Source organism: Eschrichtius robustus, chromosome 5, assembly GCF_028021215.1.
Source record: "Eschrichtius robustus isolate mEscRob2 chromosome 5, mEscRob2.pri, whole genome shotgun sequence".
In the NCBI taxonomy this organism is placed as follows: Eukaryota; Metazoa; Chordata; class Mammalia; order Artiodactyla; family Eschrichtiidae; genus Eschrichtius; species Eschrichtius robustus.
The window spans coordinates 50,933,723-50,949,726 of record NC_090828.1 but is presented as its reverse complement, the minus strand read 5'-3'; the positions used below and the strand labels follow the sequence as shown (position 1 = coordinate 50,949,726).

At 34.6% G+C, this 16,004-nt stretch overlaps 1 protein-coding gene across 1 annotated transcript in view; it reads right to left on the bottom strand.

The window, feature by feature from the left end:
- Positions 1-16,004, bottom strand: part of NCKAP1 (NCK associated protein 1) — a 99,830-nt gene that overhangs the window by 47,040 nt on the left and 36,786 nt on the right. Inside the window, exons 7-10 of the mRNA XM_068544822.1 lie at positions 14,332-14,469; positions 13,457-13,505; positions 9,488-9,644; positions 6,790-6,846 (exon numbers count right to left, since the gene is read on the bottom strand). Of these exons, the coding sequence (XP_068400923.1) occupies positions 6,790-6,846; positions 9,488-9,644; positions 13,457-13,505; positions 14,332-14,469 (401 nt within the window). The remainder of the gene's footprint in view (positions 1-6,789; positions 6,847-9,487; positions 9,645-13,456; positions 13,506-14,331; positions 14,470-16,004) is intronic.

The following is a 16,004-nucleotide window of genomic DNA, read 5'->3' as shown; positions in this document are numbered from 1 at the left end:
AAAAAACCCCAGAAAAACAACTAAATGAAGTGGAGATAGGCAACCTTCCAGAAAAAGAATTCAGAATAATGATAGTGAAGATGATCCAGGACCTCGGAATAAGAATGGAGGCAAAGGTTGAGAAGATGCAAGAAATGATTAACAAAGACCTAGAAGAATTAAAGAACAAACAAACAGAGATGACCAATACAATAACTGAAATGAAAACTACACTAGAAGGAATCAATAGCAGAATAACTGAGGCAGAAGAACGGATAAGTGACCTGGAAGACAGAATGGTGGAATTCACTGCTGCGGAACAGACTAAAGAAAAAAGAATGAAAAGAAATGAAGACAGCCTAAGAGACCTCTGGGACAACATTAAACACAACAACATTCGCATTATAGGGGTCCCAGAAGGAGAAGAGAGAGAGAAAGGACCAGAGAAAATATTTGAAGAGATTATAGTCGAAAACTTCCCTAACATGGGAAAGGAAATAGCCACCCAACTCCAGGAAGTGCAGAGAGTCCCATACAGAATAAACCCAAGGAGAAACACGCCGAGACACATAGTAATCAAAGTGGCAAAAATTAAAGACAAAGAAAAATTATTGAAAGCAACAAGGGAAAAACGACAAATAACATACAAGGGAACGCCCATAAGGTTAACAGCTGATTTCTCAGCAGAAACTCTGCAAGCCAGAAGGGAGTGGCATGATATACTTAAAGTGATGAAAGGGAAGAACCTACAACCAAGATTACTCTACCCAGCAAGGATCTCATTTAGATTCGATGGAGAAATCAAAAGCTCTACAGACAAGCAAAAGCTAAGAGAATTCAGCACCACCAAACCAGCTCTACAACAAATGCTAAAGGAACTTCTCTAAGTGGGAAACACAAGAGAAGAAAAGGACCTACAAAAACAAACCCAAAACAATTAAGAAAATGGTCATAGGAACATACATATCGATAATTACCTTAAACGTGAATGGATTAAATGCCCCAACCAAAAGACATAGACTGGCTGAATGGATACAAAAATAAGACCCATATATATGCTGTCTACAAGAGACCCACTTCAGACCTAGGGACACATACAGACTGAAAGTGAGGGTATGGAAAAAGATATTCCATGCAAATGGAAATCAAAAAAAAGCTGGAGTAGCTATACTCATATCAGATAAAATAGACTTTAAAATAAAGAACGTTACAAGAGACAAGGAAGGACACTACATAATGATCCAGGGATCAATCCAAGAAGAAGATATAACAATTATAAATATATATGCACCCAACATAGGAGCACCTCAATACATAAGGCAACCGCTAACAGCCATAAAAGAGGAAATCGACAGTAACACAATAATAGTGGGGGACTTTAACACTTCACTTACACCAATGGACAGATCATCCAAAATGAAAATAAATAAGGAAACAGAAGCTTTAAATGACACAATAGACCAGATAGACTTAATTGATATATATAGGACATTCCATCCAAAAACAGCAGATTACACGTTCTTCTCAAGTGCGCACGGAACATTCTCCAGGATAGATCACATCTTGGGTCACAAATCAAGCCTCAGTAAATTTAAGAAAATTGAAATCATATCAAGCATCTTTTCTGACCACAACGCTATGAGATTAGAAATGAATTACAGGGGAAAAAAACGTAAAAAAGACAAACACATGGAGGCTAAACAATACGTTACTAAATAACCAAGAGATCACTGAAGAAATCAAAGAGGAAATAAAAAAATACCTAGAGACAAATGACAATGAAAACACGACGACCCAAAACCTATGGGGTGCAGCAAAAGCAGTTCTAAGAGGGAAGTTTATAGCTATACAAGCCTACCTAAAGAAACAAGAAAAATCTCAAGTAAACAATCTAACCTTACACCTAAAGAAACTACAGAAAGAAGAACAAACGAAACCCAAAGTTAGCAGAAGGAAAGAAATCATAAAGATCAGAGCAGAAATAAATGAAATAGAAACAAAGAAAACAATAGCAAAGATCAATAAAACTAAAAGCTGGTTCTTTGAGAAGATAAACAAAATTGATAAGCCATTAGCCAGACTCATCAAGAAAAAGAGGGAGAGGACTCAAATCAGTAAAATCAGAAATGAAAAAGGAGAAGTTACAACAGACACCGCAGAAATACAAAGCATCCTAAGAGACTACTACAAGCAACTTTATGCCAATAAAATGGACAACCTGGAAGAAATGGACAAATTCTTAGAAAGGTATAACCTTCCAAGACTGAATCAGGAAGAAATAGAAAATATGAACAGACCAATCACAAGTAATGAAATTGAAACTGTGATTAAAAATCTTCCAACAAACAAAAGTCCAGGACCGGATGGCTTCACAGGTGAATTCTATCAAACATTTAGAGAAGAGCTAACACCCATCCTTCTCAAACTCTTCCAAAAAATTGCAGAGGAAGGAACACTCCCAAACTCATTCTATGAGGCCACCATCACCCTGATACCAGAACCAGACAGAGACACTACAAAAAAAGAAAATTACAGACCAATATCACTGATGAATATAGATGCAAAAATCCTCAACAAAATACTAGCAAACAGAATCCAACAACACATTAAAAGGATCATACACCACGATCAAGTGGGATTTATCCCAGGGATGCAAGGATTCTTCAATATACGCAAATCAATCAATGTGATACACCATATTAACAAATTGAAGAATAAAAACCATATGATCATCTCAATAGATGCAGAAAAAGCTTTTGACAAAATTCAACACCCATTTCTGATAAAAACTCTCCAGAAAGTGGGCATAGAGGGAACCTACCTCAACATAATAAAGGCCATATATGACAAACCCACAGCAAACATCATTCTCAATGGTGAAAAACTGAAAGCATTTCCTCTAAGATCAGGAACGAGACAAGGATGTCCACTCTCACCACTATTATTCAACATAGTTCTGGAAGTCCTAGCCACGGCAATCAGAGAAGAAAAAGAAATAAAAGGAACACAAATTGGAAAAGAAGAAGTAAAACTGTCACTGTTTGCAGATGACATGATACTATACATAGAGATTCCTAAAGATGCCACCAGAAAACTACTAGAGCTAATCTAGTAAAGTAGCAGGATACAAAATTAATGCACAGAAATCTCTTGCATTCCTATACACTAATGATGAAAAATCTGAAAGAGAAATTATGGAAACATTCCCATTTACCATTGCAACAAAAAGAATAAAATACCTAGGAATAAACCTACCTAGGGAGACAAAAGACCTGTATGCAGAAAACTTAAGACACTGATGAGAGAAATTAAAGATGATACCAACAGATGGAGAGATATACCATGTTCTTGGATTGGAAGAATCAACATTGTGAAAATGAGTATACTACCCAAAGCAATCTACAGATTCAATGCAATCCCTATCAAATTACCAATGGCATTTTTTACGGAGCTAGAACAAATCATCTTAAAATTTGTATGGAGACACAAAAGACCCCGAATAGCCAAAGCAGTCTTGAGGCAAAAAAATGGAGCTGGAGGAATCAGACTCCCTGACTTCAGACTATACTACAAAGCTACAGTAATCAAGACAATATGGTACTGGCACAAAAACAGAAACATAGATCAATGGAACAAGATAGAAAGCCCAGAGATTAACCCACGCACTTATAGTCAACTAATCTATGACAAAGGAGGCAAAGATATACAATGGAGAAAAGACAGTCTCTTCAATAAGTGGTGCTGGGAAAACTGGACAGCTACATGTAAAAGAATGAAATTAGAATACTCCCTAACACCATACACAAAAATAAACTCAAAATGGATTAGAGACCTAAATATAAGACTGGACACTATAACACTCTTAGAGGAAAACATAGGAAGAACACTCTTTGACATAAATCACAGCAAGATCTTTTTTGATCCACCTCCTAGAGTAATGGAAATAAAAACAAAAATAAACAAGTGGGACCTAATGAAACTTCAAAGCTTTTGCACAGCAAAGGAAACCATAAACAAGACGAAAAGACAACCCTCAGAATGGGAGAAAATATTTGCAAATGAATCAACGGACAAAGGATTAATCTCCAAAATATATAAACAGCTCATTCAGCTCAATATCAAAGAAACAAACACCCCAATCCAAAAATGGGCAGAAGACCTAAATAGACATTTCTCCAAAGAAGACATACAGACAGCCACGAAGCACATGAAAAGATGCTCAACATCACTAATTATTAGAGAAATGCAAATCAAAACTACAATGAGGTATCTATCACCTCACTCCTGTTAGAATGGGCATCATCAGAAAATCTACAAACAACAAATGCTGGAGAGGGTGTGGAGAAAAGGGAACACTCTTGCACTGTTGGTGGGAATGTAAATTGATACAGCCACTATGGAGAACAATATGGAGGTTCCTTAAAAAACTAAAAATAGAATTACCATATGACCCAGCAATCCCACTACTGGGCATATACCCAGAGAAGACCGTAATTCAAAAAGACACATGCACCCGAATGTTCATTGCAGCACTATTTACAATAGCCAGGTCATGGAAGCAACCTAAATGCCCATCAGCAGACAAATGGATAAAGAAGTTGTGGTACATATATACAATGGAATATTACTCAGCCATAAAAAGGAACGAAATTGAGTCATTTGTTGAGACGTGGATGGATCTAGAGACTGTCATACAGAGTGAAGTCAGAAAGAGAAAAACAAATATCGTATATTAATGCATGTATGTGGAACCTAGAAAAATGGTACAGATGAGCCAGTTTGCAGGGCAGAAGTTGAGACACAGATGTAGAGAATGGACATATGGACACCAAGGGGGGAAAACTGCGGTGAGGTGGGGATGGTGGTGTGCTGAATTGGGCAATTGAGATTGACATGTATACAGTGATGTGTATAAAATTGATGCCTAATAAGAACCTGCAGTATAAAAAAACACACAAAACAAAACAAAACAAAGAAACAAAAAAAAAATACATCTTTCATGATGCCTAATATATAGTACCTTTACAATGTCAGTATAATTCTAACGACAAGCTCTCTTTTAACTGACAATAATAAACTCATCTGGTGTAATATCTAAGAAGAAAGTGGGCAAATGTTTTGATTATTTTACTACACAGGGTCGCTGCAAGGAATATTAACATCGAGAGAAAATATGGAGTACTATGGCACATGTTAATGAAGGATAAGAATTACTACTCCTTACTATTTATAACTGTTTTATATAATAAATAAAGGGAATAAAAATGCCTTACTTTTTTTTTTTAAACATCTTTATTGAAGTATAATTGCTTTACAATGGTGTTAGTTTCTGCTTGATAACAAAGTGAATCAGTTATACATATACATATGTTCCCATATCTCTTCCCTCTTGCATCTCCCTCCCTCCCACCCTCCCTATCCCACCCCTCTAGGTGGTCACAAAGCACCGAGCTGATCTCCCTGTGCTATGCGGCTGCTTCCCACTAGCTATCTATTTTACATTTGGTAGTGTATATATGTCCATGACACTCTCTCACCCTGTCACATTTCACCCCTCCCCCTCCCCATATCCTCAAGTCCATTCTCTAGTAGGTCTGTGTCTTTATTCCCGTCTTGCCACTAGGTTCTTCATGACCTTTATTTTTTTTCCCTTAGATTGCATATATATGTGTTAGCATACTGTATTTGTTTTTCTCTTTCTGACTTACTTCACTCTGTATGACAGACTCTAACTCCATCCACCTCATTACAAATACCTCCATTTCATTTCTTTTTATGGCTGAGTAATATTCCATCGTATATATGTGCCACATCTTCTTTATCCAAAATGCCTTACTTTTAAAAGATCTTTATAAAAGATAGCTGAGATACCATATATCTGCCTAGGGTCTAACACATGAATAAGTCATAATCATATTTTATGTAGGTCAGGAAAGAAATTCTAACACGCTCCAAAGTATGTTATTTGTACTAGAGAATGATTTTATAATAATATAAGCACTTTATTCAAGTGAAAAAAATGCACGGGAAATAATATACTACAGTTAGCAATGAATAAAGATGATTTAAATTCCCAATATCCATTTTACAGCCTAAACCTAAATTCTAAAACTTCTTGTGGTTTTATATTTTTACCTGTGACAATGGTGCTTATCCTTTCTCTGCCTTATAGAAATACTGATGGATCAGATGTTATCTCTACATTACCTAGACTTACAGGAGAAACTATTCTATATAAGTATATCATATATAACAATTAAATGAAATATCAAATTATTCATGAGAAAATTGAAAAGTTGTTCAAACATCTTAAATACACTAATTTCTAATTTAAGTTATCTATATATTTACTAATAAAATATATTTACTAAAATTTGGGAAAGGTATGGGATTAACATACTTTGAAAAGTAAATATTATTTGGGAGAGTGTAAAGATATGTCAATTTTCATGAAGTATCATAAAAATCATCATAACTTGCAAAATACTGGCACCAAAGAATAGTGGCAATAAGAGAACTGAATGATACCAAAATAAAGTCCTCTGTATGGTATTCCTTAGAGCATTTTTAAAAACAATTCAAAAATATTTAAAATCTGTCTGCATTAACACCAATACAGAGGTGTTGGTGTTAATACACCGTACTCTGGTACAGATACAGAGGTTATAAACTTATTCCTCATTGGTTGAAAGTCCTTCACTTCTATGACCATATCTTACACACCATTAATCTGCACTCACTTCAACAAAATAATGCTTTAATGAAGGAATTCTTGATTAAAAGTTCCACAGGTAAGTTAGAACTACTTACGCATGTGACACGGCTGCCTCTTTGCATTCTCTTATGTCATTAATACGCTTATTATAGCTATGAGCAAAAAAAAAAAAAAAAAAAGGAAATATGTTAATGTTAATTTGGTCAATAACAGTAAAAATAAGTTAGTCAGATACTAGTCAATTAAAAATGTCTTATTATCAACAAGAAAAACTGGCCTTCGAACTGGAAATACATGGAAGAAGTCTATCCACATCCTTTTCTAGCACCTTACGTATCCAATCAACTCTTCCTAGAAAAATAAATCTCATATTATATTAAAATCCAGTAATAAAATTAAAATTTACCATGCAGATTTTTATTTTATTAAATACACTTCCTTAAACCCCCAATAGAGACATTAAAATTATACTTCTAATATAATTAGCAGTGATTTCCAAAAATTGGAAGTGCTGACAAAGCTATTACTTCTGGCTTTTTATCACTTTTGACTTTTTATGCCATCTCGTAAGCATAAAAAAATTTCTCAAAGGACATATACTAGTGATCAATACTAGTGACTGTTTGGGAATATGGCTTTTGTGGTGGAGAAAACTGGGGCAGGAAAGCATTTGACTACTTTAAATCATTTTAAGGAACAGAATTATGGGTGATTTTTACTCACCATTTTTAAAAAAACACTTTTTTTTTCAAATTAAAAACATTTAAATAAAAGGAACCGAACACCAACATCAAACAGTTTAAAGGTGCCATCTGAAAAATAAACGCTAATAAATACATGTTAATTTCCTTACTAGTAAACGCAAAAACTCAAAATTCCTAAAATGTTAAAGAAATATTATCTTCCTGACAACCTGGCTAAAACCACTTAGACCAAGAACTTCAACTTCAAAATTAAGTACGCTAAGATTTCTGTGTTCTTTAGGGAAATGTCCAAAATACACTAATTCTGTAATCACTGACCTGTATAAATAATGAGCTTTTATACTTGTGGTCTGACTTGTAATTACTATAATAATTCACATTTTAAGTTGGATCGATCACTCACGATTTAATAAAAAATTAAAACTTTTCAACTTTAAATACAGAGATTCTTAAATGGTAAATTTAACAAAAATTTGCGTAACAAGGGAATTCCCGGGCAGTCCAGTGGTTAGGACGCAGTGCTTTCACTGCCGTGGGCCCAGGTTCAATCCCTGGTCAGGAAACTAAGATCCTGAAAGCCGTGTGGCATGGACAAAAAAAAAGGCGTAACAAAAAGACAATCAGTTTCATGATGCCATTAAACTTATCTGTACCATATATACCATATGCTCACTCAATATATGGAGACTGTCTGGTTCTAAATGTTTACATATATTTAAATATAATTCCACAAAGAGGATGTCAGTATGCTAAGACATCACATAAGTTTCAGGATTCTTGAACTGAATCAATTAGAAAATGACAAAGCCCACAACGACACAGGATATTTCCAGGTACTCCACCATATAAAATAAAAGGTGAACTAAGAGTTGAAAAATACAGAGGGTACTGTTTCTCGTACTATGACTGAGAGACTACCTGCATGAGAATGTCAGAATCACTTATGGTGACAGAAATCAAAACAGTGATCACTTGAGAAGGCTAGAGGGAGAGGGATCAGGGGTGGCAGTACTGATCAGAAAGAGGCACAAGAGAATTTTCTGGGGATAATGGAAATATTCTGTATCTTCATCTAAGTGGTCACCAAGAGTATTCATATGCAAACTTGTTGAGCTGTACACCTAAAATTTATGCATTCTTCTGTTCGTAAATTTACCTCAATAAACTACTGGGGGGGAGGAAGGGCATTTCTTTAATCTCTCTAAGATACAGATAAAGGAGATATAGAAGGTTAGAGGTGATGCCCAGGAACCTGGATTTTAATTCGCATCCCAGGGTACTTCACATGCACACTAAAATTTGAGACAGTATAGTGGCTTAAACTGTCAGTACTAGACATAGCTTTACATTTTAATAACTAATAGATTTTTTAAAATCTCAATTTCTTTAGGACATTACTGAATTGGATATGAAATAAATGTAGGTAAATTTCACTTCTATGAAGCTGACAAACCCAACACAATTATTCAATATTTTCAGGTTCGGGGGACCCCAGGATATTTTAGATGCTCCTAATTTCAAAGCATTTTATAACCAAGTCTGAGTTCAACAAATGCAGGCATTAAAAATTCCAAGAAAACAAATTTGAGGATCATTTGTGTTACAGGGAATGAATCACTTAGAATACTTCCTTATTATAAGGAAACATGATTTCCTTTTTGCAGTGTCTGACTTCTGTACTTGTTATAATTAATTTAATGAAGTGTTTCTGATTGATTCATATACTTTTCTAAATGCAAGATATTCTAAAATACATTTCTAAAATAGCACTTCTAAAAATTTCAACTCTTAAAATGTACATTGTGCTTTTAGTAATGTCTAAAACCATATTACAATATGCAAAACAGTACATATTTTCTTTCTCCTAGAATGCACATTTTGAAAGGGCAGGAACACTAGATTTTTTAACCTGTGAAATTACCTGTAAAAAATATCAGGATCATTGCTAAAAACAACTTGGTGTGCCTGGTAAGTTGGTACAGGCTATATCTTCTTGTGTAATATGATCCTGCTCTATCCCCAAAACCTTAATAGATATTCCACTCACTACTCTTCTCCAAAAAAGACAAAATAATTGAAAATGCCATACCCTCGTATGTTTACGAATAAGTCTTCCGCAGCTTTGTGAATGTGGAAAACTTCATCCCGAAAGAGAGAGAGGCAAGAGCTACTTTGAAGAGCTAGCTTCCAAAGGTTCAGTGCTGTTGCATCAGTATTTAGGATCCCATGGCACAAAATAAAGCCAACTTTAAACATATGAAAAAGAAGTGCAAATATAAAAGTATTCCAAAGTTAGATTATTTCAGTTACAGGGTAGCTTTTAAAAAGTAAAGAAACATTAACAAATCACTAAACCGAGGCTTTTAAGTGACAGTTAATAATACATATACACATAAGATGCCAGCAATATTTCTCTTTTTCAATAATAATTTTCTGTACTCTGCAAAACCAGTGCTTTGAACCTATACTGATGAAATGGGGAAAAATGTCACTTCTGGGTTGAGAAGGAAGTGGTTTTAAAAAATGAGTAAAAGATACTTTAAGCCAGAGATCAGAAGCTACCAATTTACACGTAATACAGTAATCATTACAGTTGTTACAAAAATGATAAAGAAAGCTAATCTACTCTTCTAAATCTCTAGAAGAAATTAAATAGCATCTCACATTTTCATAGCAAATTATAGTTTTTACTAAATAAGTCCTTTGACATGATTATCCTATAGTGTAGAAAGAACCAGTGGTATCCTTTTCTTATAATTGAAGAAATGAAGGTCAATGACTTGCCTAAAGTTATACTAATAAAGTATTAGAGCTAGACTTTGCCTCAAGCAGTTACCCTTAAAGTCCAATATTCTTTCAATATATTACGCTGCTCTCTATCATATGAATTTGAGTATCTTTTACCTTCTGTCATCTAATTTAGAAATCCTACACAAATGTGTAATCCTGTATGTTTGTTGATGTCTTCCCTAGTGCTCTATATTCTAGGCCATAAAACCTCATCTTTCATTCCTTCAACATTTACTGAGTGCATATTATAAAGTAGGTACCGTACTGGCCAGTTACAAATTCAATCCTATTTTCTGTGAGATTTCCCTCTGATTCTCAATAGTCACTCCCATCTTTAAACTCCTGAATCGTTAACATTGAACTTGCCACTTGTCTTTTATTCTTAGCTCAACCTTCCTTTTAAAGGGTCACTATACAAGCAAGCTAACTCTTAAGCATATATTGAGAGTCATACATACAGAAGTACATTGAACTTCCTTAAATTTCCTGAAATATATTAAGATGTTTTTCATACAACAGGGTCCCTAAATGCAAGCCTAATTATTTGATCTAGTACGTAACCAAAGAAATAGAACATACTGTATGAAAATTTTAAAAATCCTCAAGAGAAGCTTTGTAAAAATTTTTGCCTCGTGTACTGACTTTTTTTAAAAAAAAAATTTATTTATTTATTTTTGGCTGCGTTGGGTCTTCATTGCTGTGCACGGGCTTTCTCTAGTTGCAGCGAGCGGGGGGCTACTCTTCGTTGCGGTGCGTGGGCTTCTCACTGCAGTGGCTTCTCTTATTGCAGAGCATGGACTCTAGGCACACAGGCTTCAGTAGTTGTGGCACGCGGGCTCAGTAGTTGTGGCTCACGGGCTCTAGAGCGCAGGCTCAGTAGTTGTGGCGCACGGGCTTAGTTGCTCCGTGGCATGTGGGAATCTTCCTGGACCAGGGCTCGAACCCATGTCCCCTGCATTAGCAGGCGGATTCTTAACCACTGTACCACCAGGGAAGTCCCATGTACTGACTTTTTATACTCTAATCCCCTTAGTACAATGAAATTTCACTTAGTGCCTTGTACCTCAATGTATACTTAGATTCACAAGATTGTTGTTGATAATAAAATTTCTCTGAGAATATTATCAGTTTCATTATGGGTTACTGTATATTTTACTTTTTTAAGATATGGGCCACATTATACATTAAGATATATTCATTTGTTTATGTTAAGATCAATAAAAGGTAAATTAATTTAAAATAGCCCAAGATTAGGAAGACAATTTATTAATTGAAGCACACATTAACCTCCTTTCCCCACTCAGGTCCCAAAAAAAGGACAGAAAAAAAAATTTTTTTAAGCCATAAAAATATTAGAAAACAAGATAGAAGACCAATACTAGACAAGAAAGTTGGAGAAAATCTTTGAAGAAAGAAAGACTGTACTATCAATTTTAAAAGAGGTCTTTCCCAAGGAGTCCTCTTAGTGTAATTAATAGAGTAAGAACGGACCCTGAAAAGAATATCAGGATAAGTTATGGTGTAACTGCATTCAAAAGAGCGGGGTCCTCAACATTCCAGACCCTCAACAATGCTTGGTTCTAGGCTATAATCTAGACCAGTGACTCTGAAACTTTAGCTTTTCACAGGTTGCTGGGATCCATTCAGAGTTTCTCATTCAGTAGGTCTAGGGTAGAGATCAATATTCTGCATATCTAACAAGTTCCTAGGTGATGCTGCTAGCCTTTGAACTAATGTAGAGCAACGCTCTAAAGAAAGTAGACCATCTTCTATAGAAAGTCCTAGTGTGGGAATTGGTGTCAAAAAGAGAAGTGCACAGTTTGACCTAATTCTATTAATTCTACTCAAGGCTCAAATAAATGAAAGCAGCAAAACTGAGTAAACATTCCTTACTTTTGGCAATTGTGGTTATCCCAAATCTGTTTGCCTTTTCCATGCCCAGGTATCCTCCCCTTAGGGTAGTCTGCCTTCTGACTCACATCCCTGCTCATTACACAAAGCCTGCATTCAGCATTCCCTTTTAAGGTAAAGACTGGGTGGAAACAGTCCTATTTAACGCTAGAGGTCACTCATGCCACCTAACTCTACTAATCACACTAGTTCTTTATCCACACATCCATAAACATAAAACAGGCAAGGATCACCACACTTTTGAGCAAAATCAATACTCTGAAAGTTGTGTTTTTAAATCAACAAAGCACGAAAACCTTAACTACCATTATAAAAGAAAGTATAAACATCCAAACCTGATCAACATAAAAATTATAATTAATAAAAATGGCTAAGGGCAGGGAGTGTGTGCTAAATTCTTCCTCTTTCATACTAATAACAGTGCTACTCAAACTGCCAGTGCATATTGAGATTAAGTAGAGAACTGAGAGTATTTAGAAACTTTCATTTAGAAAACTTTTCATTGACAGCAATTTATAAGTAGAAACCTAATAACAATCAAATTGTTAAGATTAAATTGAATCTAATAATTAAAATGTGGGCTTTTATTTTGTCTTTGCTTATTACTTTATTTCTGATAATTCCAGTAATTCAGTTCCACTGTATTTTATAAAAGTATCAATCTAAAAATCATTAAAAAAGAAAAATTGGTCCTTCACCAGTTTTAGAAACAGTATAATAAAAAGTCATCAAATAGTACCTAAATATTAATAAATTAAGAGACAAATTTATTTTATTTTATTAAAATCTTATTTTATAAGAACTAAAAAGCACAAACTGCTCAAAATTATTCCCCTCTGCCAGTGGACCTGGGGTGGTAGAAAAAATTATATTATAGCAATTCTCATTTATATTATATCTGTGTGTCTATTTCTCCCATAGTTTGTGGACTTCCTAGGAGTGCAAACAAGTAATTTTATCTCCCATGCAAACATATGAGTCATCTATTACATATACTAAAGTAAATTAAGACCAAAAACCTTAACTGAATAAATGCAATATGAAGAAAATCATTAAAAATAAAATAAAAATTTAGTTTGGATGGCCGTGTTGAGAGGGAATATAATGTAGACCATCAGTCTTGGATTTAGTGTGGGTTCTTTGTCTTTGTCACTTACTAGCTGTGTGGACTAAACTTTAGATTCCTCATCTATAAAAAAGACCATCTACCCTAACAGGGTGAGTATAAGGACTGAATGAGGTAATGTACATAGAAGGCTTAGCACAGTGCTTGGCACAAAAGTAATACATGTTACTTGTTATTTTTCTCTAAAACTTAAACGTGAGGGGTAATCAAAAACTAACCAATTTTACTTACAGATAATCCATTTTTCCATGGCATCCAAAGAGAGATATTCGCAAGGCATCTTAAAAAGAGAAAATATAAATTTGTGGCTTAAAGAAGTTCTTAAAAAAATATTCTGTACTGAGTCACTCCTCCTTCTCTTCCTCCTGAGAAGTCTGACTACTCAACTCTTGGTTCATATACCACCACAACATATTTGAAAAGTTGAATGAAAGTTTTATAACCTATATTTATACTTGCAGTCCATAAAGGACAATGAAAGCTGTGCCTCTTTCACATTTACACACCCTGAAACCTCTCTTTAAAAAACACTGTTGCTAAATTATGTTCAATCTGGTAAATGACTACTTCCAAATTTCCCAAGTCTATTGCAGAGTTTGCAGTATTCCAAAGGATAAAATTTTAGTCAAGTTAAAGAAAAGATTTATGTACCTCGATGTTCACTGTCTCACCCAAATCAGTAATTATGTGTGTGTATTCTCCACATGCATAACATCTATGTTCATATACACAGAAAAAAGCTTGAAAAGAAATGTAACAGAATACAATAGCGATTTTCTCTAGTTGGTGAGATTTGGGATGATTTTTGTTTTCTTCTTTATAATTTTCTGAATCTTCCAAATTTTCTACCATAATAAGGCAAAGCAAATTTTTAAATCTTAAAAGAAAATACTCATACTACTAATTTTACTAACTTAGCATCAGAATCTAGAAATACAAAAACTAAATGGTATGATTTAAATACTGAGCATTTTACAATAAATAAACTTCACTGACGGGCTAATACTAATTAGAAGAAAAACTGCAATAGCACTGCTTAACTGATATTTTTTTTTTAAAAATCAACTTTACTATTTTCATTCAAAAAAGAAAATACAGAACCATACAGTGTCAGACTGTGCAGGGTTAAGCATTGTACTGGGTGCACTGATGAGACTCAATAATTGAGCATTTCTCCACTGGTCAGCTGAAAGATTCCTTCGTGGATACACCATCTGAAGAGAAATCAGTGCATCTGAAAGAGACTAATTAAATAGAAAAAAAGAAAGTTGAGGAATAAAATGTTTTTTTTTTTTCAATTTCCATTTAAATTCCAGCTACAACTGCTGTGTGTTTCTAACTGTATCATCGTAAAACAACAAGAGCCTAATTACAACTACGCTCCATATAATATTTGAGGTGGGTTCCAGTTATCCTCCTCTAGATTTTTTTTTTTTTAAGTTCAGGAAGCTACATAGATTCTGCATTCCTCAGCAAAAGCTTAGCTCAAGAAATCATGTTACTTTCTTAAGGTGAAAATGTTTGGCAATCTTGAGATCTTTATTTCAAAAAGGGTAGAGAGTCTAGGGTCATCATTTTGTGCATCACTTTCTACTCAATAGCTCTCACTGAAAGAAAAAGACATTAAGGTTACATGACTAAGTGTTAACACAGCTCAACATGTTTCATATTTCTTCAAAGAATGCCTTCTAAAAATAACCCATTGTACTTTATCTTAATAAATTACTTAACTTCTATTTGTCATTTGGTCTATTAATTACAGCTTTATCATCAAGGTATTTAATTTTTCATCTCATCTGATTCTTGCTTGCTTTTAACTATTCTTTGCTATTCATCCCTCCTTCCTAAAAATTCTGTACGAGTGGTTCTTTAATCTGGCTGCACATAAATTGCCAGGGAAGTTTGTTCAGAAAAAGAGAATCCAGGGCTCTGCCTGAACCAGAACCTCTGGGAGTAAAGCCCAGGAATCTGTTCTTATCACACTCCACCAAGTGATTCAGAATAGCTTTTTAAATTAAATTAACTGAATTTTAACAAATCTTAGCAAATACATGATGGCCTTTCTATCAAAACCCTGAGACATCACAGAACACTGGAAAAATCAAGATTAGGAGAAAAATGGTCTAATCCAAATGGACAATTCTCCTCAAGTAATTATTAATTGTCTAATATATGCTAATGGCTATGGAGAACTTAAATAGAGATCCAACAGCCTTTAAAAGAAATTTTCATCATCTAACTGGGAAAAGAACCAAATTTGAAGTGGCTAACTAAAAACAAGGCCATACATGATTGGCAGGACGTTAGAAACAGATCCAGAGAAAAGATAGGAAAGGAGTAGGGAAGACATTTCTAGGTGAGGAAAAAGGACTATCAAAATCAGAGAGACAGACAACAATGATCTGCTCAGCACTTTGAGGAATCCTGACACTTTCATCTACAATGCTGATTTTTACTTCAAAACTGATGTCATCTACTAGCCTCTTTCAAACTAATGATTCAACTAACTCCAAGACATTAAACCTACATAAATTTGTAGGTATAATACAGCTATGCAAAGAAATTAAACCGGAAATGCATCTTCAGAATTTTCATGGGAGTAAGAAAACTGAAGGAAAATTCTTGCTGTCAGCTGTATGTCAAAAAAAAAAGCATAGATTCATAAAAAATACTGTATTACTAAGAAGTCTGACTCCGGGCTTCCCTGGTGGCACAATGGTTAAGAATCCTCCTGCCAAGACAGGGGACATGGGTTCGAGCCCTGGTCCGGGAAGATCCC